At 22.0% G+C, this 9,502-nt stretch overlaps 1 protein-coding gene across 9 annotated transcripts in view; it reads right to left on the bottom strand.

Moving 5' to 3' along the window:
- LOC117168304 (piezo-type mechanosensitive ion channel component) overlaps nt 1-9,502 on the bottom strand; it is a 230,011-nt gene that overhangs the window by 172,688 nt on the left and 47,821 nt on the right. For all 9 annotated transcript variants that reach the window (XM_033353858.1, XM_033353856.1, XM_033353854.1 and 6 more), the window contains exon 2: nt 5,903-5,992. In XM_033353858.1, the coding sequence (XP_033209749.1) occupies nt 5,903-5,966 (64 nt within the window). In that variant the 5' untranslated portion in view covers nt 5,967-5,992. The remainder of the gene's footprint in view (nt 1-5,902; nt 5,993-9,502) is intronic.

Raw genomic sequence — 9,502 nt, forward strand, 5'->3', positions numbered from 1 at the left:
TGAAAAATAAAGAAATTTCCTTAAAATCTTTTTAATTGTTTTTGACAGTTTATGAAAACTTTTACAATGTTTCTCAACTTTTAAAAATATTCACATAAAATTAATTTAACAAAAAATCATTCGTAATTTTTCAAGGAATCTTTGGAGAATTTAATTATTCTCTTCAAAACTTTTGAATTTTTTGATAAGCTTCCACTTACATTAATTCAAAATCCTAAAAAATCTACAATTTGTGTTGAATTTTTTTCATTCTTTTAAATTAAAATTTTGTTTGAATGATTTTAGAGATTGTAAACTTTCGAAATATTTTTTAAAATGATCTGAATTTTTTATACAATTAAAACAAAAATTCTGCAAAATAAAAAAGTTGACTGAAGATCTTCCCGATTCTTTTCGACAATTTTCGAAATCTTTTGAAATGCATTTAAACTTTTAAAAATATTCTCTTGTAATTAACTTTTCAAATTACACAATCATTTTACATTTTTGTAAGAATATTAAGAAAATTAGTTAATTTATTTAAAAACTGATGAATTTCTTAAGAAGCTTCTAAATTTTTTCTAGGAATCTAAAAAATCTATAATTTTTTAATTTTTTTTATTTAAAAACTTTTTTAAAAATATTTTTTAATTATTCCAGAGCTTTTAAGCATTCGAAATGTTTTTTTTAATGATTCGATTTTTCCCTACAATTTGTATTACATTTTTCTTAAAACTGAAAATTTGTTATTAATTAATTTTTTATGGGACACGCAGCTTTTTTGAATTCACAAAAGTTGTATGAATTTAGTATGACTAAAAAAAATTGTTGAATTTTAAGAAAATGTTTTTTATCTGTTTCGATTTAAAAATAATTTTTTTTTTAAATTACATTCCCTGCTCGAAAATTAAATAGCGTGGAAGAAAATTTAACTATTTGTTTGTAAATTGCTGAACTTTGTTAAAGATTCATATTTTTGGTTTAAAAATTTATCTCTTTCTTTAGAAGTTAAACATTTTTTAGTTAAAATTACAACTGCGTAATTAATATCTAATGTTTTCCGATTACAAAAAACTTTTTTCGTTCAAAAATCACGATTTCTGCTTGAAAATTAAATAATTTGGTAGAAAATAAAAATGTTTTATAGGAAGTTCGTTTTTTAAACTAAAAAATAAAATTATAAACGAAAAAATATGAAATAAATATTTATCACATAAAATTTGGACTAAAATCACATCCATTGTTAAAAATATTTAGTTAAAAAGTTAAATCATTTCGTAAAAATTCATATTTTATAATGGAAAAATTTACCTAATTAAAAATGTATGTATTTTGTTAAAAATTCATCTTTCTGCTAGAAAATTCAACCATTTAGTAGAAAATAGATATATTTTGTTACAAATTTGTCTTTTCAGGTAGGAAATAAATCTTTTAAAAAATCGAATAAGTCCTATATTTTAGTTGAATTTCATTATTTTTAAATATTTTTATTTAAAATTACAATTTTTTTGGAACTATCCATTGTTTTTTATTTAAAACTGAAATCATATTTACGTTTCAAATATTAACAGTTATATGTATTTTTGGTAGAAAATTAGTTTTCTTAATGCAAAAATTTTTTTTTCACTTAAAATTTTACTTCTTAATTGAAAATTAAACTACAAAAAAAAATGTTGAAGATTCCTAATTTTATTTGAAAATCGATCTGTCATTGAAAATTTAACTATTTCTTTTAAATTCGTTTTTTTTTTAATTCAACTACTTGCTTGAAAGTTTAACTGATTATTTTAAATTTTATTTATTTTATTGAAGATTCATAATTTCAGTTGAAAATTTATCTCTTTAGTCGAATTAATTTTTTTTTTAATTGAAAATAGATCTTCGGGTAGAATTGCAACTGTTTTGTAGATCATTCTTTTTTTATTTATTTATATTTTTTCTTTATTTTTTGTTGAAAATAGATATTTCGTTGTAGATAATTAAATAATTACGTTAGATAGTCATTATTTTTCGTGAAAATTGGTCTTTTGGGTTCAAAATTCATCTATTATGGTCAAAATTGTAACTCTTTTGGTTAAAAATCACAATTTTTGCGTTATAAATTAATTTCTTTTGGTTGAGAATTCGTATTTTTTTGGTTGAATCCATCTATTTGGTTAACATTTTTTTTCCATTCATATTTATGGTTAAAATTGGAATATATTTTGCAAATTTAACTATAGGTTAAAAAAAAAAATTTAGTTGAAAAATCATATTTCCGGATGAAAATTCAGCTGTTTTGTAGATTACCCTTTTTTTACTTTTAAGTCAAAAAATCTTGTAAGAATTGATGCATTATGTTTGCAAATTCGTCTTTTTTGAAAAATTTATCTTTCTGGTTAAAAATTTAACAATTTGGTTGAAAAATTCATCTTTTCGCGTTAAAAATTAAAAATTTATGTTACAAAGTTATGATTTTTCTTCTTGAAAATCCGTCTTCTTGAGTTGAAAATTTGAACACTTAATGATTTTGTTGAAAATAATTTTTTTTTTGTCAAATGAAACTATTTGATTAAAAACAAATGTTTTTAAATTTATACTTTTCGTTAAAAATTAATTTTTTTTTAAATCAAACTATTTCGTAGAAAATGAACTTATTTGTTAAAAAATCATGGTTTCGGTTCAAAAATTCAACTGTTTTGTAGATAATTCTTGTTTTTACTTACAAATTCAAAATTTGTTGTGAAAAATTGTGTTTTGTTGAAAATTTATCTTTTTGAGTACAATACTAATCTCCTAGGTAGAAAATTAATTTTTTTGGTTAAGAATGTAAATATTTGCTTAAGAATTTAACTACTGGGTTCAAAATTGAACAATTTAATTAAAATTTTTTTTTATTAAAAAACAAGTTTGTTAATGGCAAATTTAATTACAAGATTTTTAGTTGAAAATTAGATCTTTGATAGTTGCCAACTCCAAGACAATTTAAACAAAAAATTCTGTAACAGTCATCTTTTTTTTCTTGTTTATGGGATTTCGTAACAATTCTTTCCCCGCAGAAAAACGAAATTTAGTCGCACGATACAAATAACTGTCGCTCGTCTAATTTTAGAGTGGACTCTCAAAATTTCGTAGATTGTCGAAATGAAACGCGACGGTCACATCGTCGATGATATGGTTTAATTAATTGAGGGAAGTCTATGTTATGAAAAAAACAACTATATATAGTTAAGAAATACTAAAAAATAAATAAATATATAAATCATAGAAAAAATTTAAGATTTTTTTTTATTTGTAACTATGCAGGACAAAGAAAATATTTCTCTTCGATTGATCATAATTAATGTTTTCAACACTTTAAATTTTAAAATAATTGTCTTCTTACGGTGAGTAGAGTGATAGAATAATTATTTTAAAAATGCCTCTGACACATTTTTCAATTATTTAACACTTTGTGATATTCCTCGAATTGCAAGGCTTGAAAAATCAGCAAATATTTTCATCGCTCAAGTCATCCAATGCTTTTTTCTATCATTTTAAATATATAAATATTTCCAAGAAAAAATGGATTAGATCATCTTTTAGTTGAACAAATAAATTATGCGCAAAAAAAACGAATTTTCAGAAAATAGTTCAATTTTAACCTAACTAGTGAATTTTCAAAACAAAAAAATTAATGTTTACTGATAAAGATGAATTTTCAATCAAAACCTAAATAATTAAATTTTAAGTTCGCAAAATTTATGTTTAACTAAAAAGAAGGATTTTGAACTAAAACTATTTAATATTCTGCTGGAATAAGTTAAATTTTCAGTTAAAAAATTATTGTCCACAAAAGACTAACATTAAAAAAAACCTTTTAAAAATGGTAACATTTTCAAACAGAGGGATGAATTTTCAACTAAAAATGTAAATCTTTAACTGGAGTAATTCAATTTTAAGTCAGGAAAATAAATTTTCAAATAAAATGACGACTCTTTAACTAGAATAATTAAATTTTTAATCAAAAAATATAAATTCTCAACTAAAAATGATAATTTTTTCAATCGAAAATTTAATAATTAAGTTTATAGTATAAAAATGAATGTTCAACCAAAGAGAATGCTTATCCAAAATTATGGAATATTCGACTGGAATAATAGTTACATTTTTAGTTAAAAAAACAAACAAATAACTTTCAACCAAAAAGGGAAGCAATTTTCAACAATATAGTTCAATTTTCGACAGCAAAATTCCTTTTTTTCAAAAGGAAAAACAAGTTTTCAATCAAATAGCGCATATTTCTATCAACAAAATGAATTTTTAATTAAAATTATAATCTTTAACTAAAAAAATTGATTATAAATAAAAGAGTTTAATCTTTAACCAAGTAATTTTATTTTCACGATAAAAGATTAACTTTCAACTAAAATAATAAATATTTAACGTGAATACTTGCATTTCGAACACAAAAGAAGAATTTTTCATCAAGAAGCTTAACTTGTAAAGAAAAAGATACTTTTTTACAAAAAAAATCGATTTTCAACAAAATATGTGAATTTTTAACGAAGTAGTTGAAGTTTTATTTGAAAAAGGCCAATTTTCATTCAAATTGTTAATTAAAAAAAAAGGATTAATTTCCAACCAAAAATGGATATTTAAATAATAGTTTGCTAAAATTTTTTATAAATAGTTAAATTTTATACCAAAAAGATTTATTTTCTACAAAAAAGACGAGTTTTTTTACAAATTACATAAATTTAATAATAAATTATTATTTAATTCGAGTAAGCTGAGATAATTTGAAAAATCTGCGACTGTAGCTAAAGTAGAAATCACTTTTTTAAATTGACCAAAATAATTAAAATAATATATAATAATCATTTTGACGAAAAGTAATTTTTTTGCTGAAAATTAAACTAATTTGTGGAAAATTTTTTTTCTTTTCTTTCTCTTTGGCTGAAAATTAATTCTTAAATAAAAATTTAATTATTCAATTTTTTCAAGTTAAAATGTTTTCTTTAAATCGAAATTCTTGTATTTTTTTTTTGGTTGATTAAATTATTATTTTTGTTTAAAAAATTAATCTTTTTACTCGAAAATCAAAAGAGGTTAAAATTCCACTGAATACAGTTCAGTTTTCAACCAAACAGTTCAATTTTCAACTAAGACAGATGAATTTTAAACTAAATAGTGATTTATTTTAAAAAAAAATTGCATTAATAATCGAATCTTTAAGTGTAAGGTTTAAAAAATTCATTTTTATCATAAAGAAAATGTATTTTTAACGAACTTAATTTAACCAAAAAAGGCGATTTTTAATCAAGTATTTGAATCCTAAACTAAAAATAGAAAATTGTGAACAAACAAAATTATCGTTCTAACCAAAAAGGTGAATTTCTAATAAAATACATTAATTGTTCACTCAAAAGGTGAATAATTCACCTTTTCAGTGAAAATTATTTTCAGCTTTCATAGGATAAATTTCTAGCCAGCGATGGTGTAATGGAATTTTCGGATAAAATGCCTAAAAAATAAATTTTTGTATTTTTTAATAAACGATTATGCTTTTAAAAATATAATAAAGTATTTCATATTTTTTATTATTATTAGTTAATTTAAAAAATATGGAATTCATTTTTGTCATTATTCGTAAAAAAATATTAATTTTTGATAAAAAGTGTGAACACAAGAAGTCTATTCTTTAATGAGTTTTACAATTTTTAAATACAAAATGTTTACTCTATATCAATATATTTTCATTTTTTTTTGATAAAAAACTAGTTTTTTTAAATGTAAAAAATATTAGGAATTCAATCTCTTTTAATCTGCACCGAAAAACCTTCAAAACTATTAACTGAGATAAAATAAAAGGAATCCCGTGTTTAATTCAGTGGCTTCTTTTATAAAAAAATAGTTAAAATTCTTTCTAGGATTTGTATGAAAAAATAAAATAAAAACTTACTTCCAGCAAGCACAACGGGTAGAACAATCCTCACAAGGGCCACGTTCAACCAATACTTCCCCATTCTTTATTGCTGGCTCCCTCGCTGTTCTGAAATGTCAAAACCATTATGTAGAGAAATTGGTTTGAGGAGAGTGAAATAAATTGAATTAAAAGTCGAGGCTTTATTTTCTTGTACTTGATATGTTGCTATAATATTTATCTGCTTTAAAAAAACTGCAATTGTCCCTTCTAAAAAAAGTGGTGTATGTCTAAAAATGTTGGCAATCACTGTTGTTGAAAACCCGATTGGTTTTTCATTACTCAAAGTTGCTTCATATTTTAAGTTTTATATTTTGAAAATTAAATTTAGAAATAATCCCTTTTAATGTGAAAAATCATGAAAAAAATTATGGTAATTGAAAGCTCGGAAATCAGAAACGAACAAGCGCTCGAGCAGTAGCCAAGAGTGGGGATGACGCGCAGGAAACGCGACGAAAGAGAGAACGTTTTCTGCGCGTGATCCCCACTCCTGGTTACTGCTCGAGCGCTCGTTCGTTTCTCCTTTCCGAGCCTTTAATTGTGCTTTTCAATATTCTTAGGCGATAAACTTAAAACTTTTAAATTATCAAATAAATTATTAAACATGTTATGCACGTCAGATTATTTACAATGTTAGTTAAATAAAAACATTCAGCCTCATAGAATTGTAGTAATAAGAATCATAAAAATAATTTTATCAACTAATTTTCCTCACACTTTTCGCGTATAATTATTTCATGTTCATTGCAAATTTTAGGGGATGGCATTACAAAATTCAGGAAACCTTTTATGTATGCAGAAAATTTTTTTTTTAACAGTAGAAAAATATGTATTGGTTCTTTGGCAAAGAAAAGTTTCTATTTAATTAAAAACATATCGTTTGATACAAAAAATTTTTTTTTATTTAAATAAATTTCTTTATTTAAAAAAGTTGATTTGTTCCAAAGGAAAATTTTGTCTTCATTTAAAATAATTTTTTTTATTTAAATGAAAAAATTTCGTGCAAAGAAATTGTTTCTTTATTTGCAGGAAAATATCTTTCTGAGTATATGGTAATAATACGGTATGACCAGATTCGTGAGTCAGATAAAGTAGGCAGAACCAGTGTTTATATGGACTTGAAACTAACTTGAGTGAAATTGTAGTACAAAACGCAGGATATAATTGTCAAATATAATGCATGGATTCTAACAATAATTTAATAGATTGCAATATATAGTAAAGATTAAATAACCAAAGAGATGGAATTTTAACTAAAATTTTTAATCATCAACCAAAAAATGGATTTTTAAGAAAGTAGGTCAACTTTAAATCCTAGTTGTTAATTTTTTAACCAAAGAGATGATTTTTAAAACAAAAAAATTAATTCACTACCAGAAATGACGAGATTTTAACAAAATTCAAGAATTCTTGAACAAAAATTTGAATTTTTAAGAAATAATTTTTTTTCAATTTTTAAGAAAATAGTTCAACTTTAAAACCCAGTTGTTAAATATTTAACCAAAAAGTTAAATTTTTAAACAAAAAGGTTAATTTTCTACAGAAAGAAACAAATTTTTGACACAATTCAAGATTTCTCAACCAAAAAGACGAATTTCCCACTAAATAAATATATAAAATTATAAACAAATAGATTAATTTGCTGCCAAAAAAGGACGATTTTTCAATAAAATTCAAGAACTGCACAAAAAATTTGAATTTTCAAGAAAAAAATATTTTTAATTTTTAAGAAAATAGTTGAACTTTAGAAACAAGTTTTGAAATTTTGAAATTAAGAAGATGCATTTTTAAGCGAAGATGAATTTGACACCGAAAAAAAACTTTTTAACAAATAGCAAGCACTGTCAACAAAAAAGTTGAATTTTCAACTAAAAGACATGAATTTTTAAACAAAAAGATTAATTTAGTACCAAAAAAGATGAATTTTCAATAAAATCAAAGAATTTTCAACCGAGAAGTTGAATTTTTTAAAAAATAAACTTTAAAAGAATTTAGTTCAATTTTAAAACAGAGTTTCTAAATATGTAATCAAAAAGATAAATTTTGAAACAAACAAAAAAACGGATTTTTAATAAAATTCAAGAATTCTCGAGCAAAAAGATGAATTTACTACCAAAAAAGACCAATTCTCAATAAAATTTAGAAATTCTCAACCAACAAGTTGGATTTTTAAGAAAAAAAGAAATCTTTTTAATTTTTAAGAAAGTATTTAAACTTTAAAACCTAGTTTTTAAATATTTAACCAAAAAGTTGAATTTTCAACTAAAAAAGTTGTACTTTTAAGAAATAATTTTTTTTTTAATTAAAAAAAAATTAGTTTAACTTTTAAACCTACTTTTTAAATATTCAACCAAAAAGATGAATTTTCAAACAAAAAAATTAATTTTCTAAAGAGGAAAAAGAATTTTTAACAAAATTCAAGAATTCTTAATAATTTTTTTTAATTTTTAAGAAAATAGTTTAAGTTTAAAACCCAGTTTTTAAATATTTAACCAAAAAGATAAATTTTTAAACAAAAAGGTTAATTTTCTACAGAAAGAAACAAATTTTTAACACAATTCAAGATTTATCAACCAAAAAAATAAATTTTCAACTAAAAGATTAATTTACTACCAAAAAAGACAGAAAAATTAATTTTCCACCGAAAAAAACGAATTTTTAATCAAATCCAAAAATTTTCAACGAAAAAGATGAATTTCTAAACAGAAAGATGATACAACCGAACAAAAGATGAATTTTAAATGAAATTCAAAAATTTTCAACGAATAAGTTGAATTTTTAAGAAAGAAAGACAATTTAATTTTTATTTTTAAGAAATTAGTTCGACTTTAAAACCTAGTTTTCAAATATTTAAACAAATAGATGAATTTTAAAACAAAAAGAAGATTTATTTTCTACCAAAAAAGAGCAGTTTTTAATCAAATTTATGAATTCTCAACCAAAAAGGTGAATTATCAACTAAAAATGATTAATTTTTAAACAAAAAGATTAATTTACTACCAAAAATGACGAATTTTTAACAAAACTCAGGAATTCTTAACAAAAAAAAAATGAATTTTCAAATAAAAAAGTCGAACTTTTAAAAAAGAAAGAATTGTAAAAATTTCTTAAAAAGTAGTTGAAGTTTAAACCTACTTTTGAAATATTCAACTAAAAATATGAATTTTTAAACGAAAAGATTAATATGCCATCGATAAAAAACGAATTTCTAACAAAATGCATGAATTATCAAGCAAAAAGTTCATTTTTCAACTAAAAAACATTAATTAAAGATAAGATTAATTTACTACCAAAAAAGACACATTTTCAATAAAATTGAAGAACCCTACCAAAAATTTTCATTTTTAAGAAAGAAAATTTGTTTTTAATTTTTAAGAAATTAGCTCAAATAAAAAACCTATTTTTTAAATATGTAACGAATCTCTAAACAAAAAGATTAATTTACTACTAAAAAAGACGAATTTTTAATTAATCAATCGGAAACGTACTAAAAAAGGTACCATATATACTTTTAGAAAACAAAATTTCTTTAAATTCTAAAATTCTAAATTCAAATGCGTGCAACGTTACTTTGACTGC

This window comes from Belonocnema kinseyi, chromosome 2 (genome assembly GCF_010883055.1).
Source record: "Belonocnema kinseyi isolate 2016_QV_RU_SX_M_011 chromosome 2, B_treatae_v1, whole genome shotgun sequence".
NCBI lineage: Eukaryota > Metazoa > Arthropoda > Insecta > Hymenoptera > Cynipidae > Belonocnema > Belonocnema kinseyi.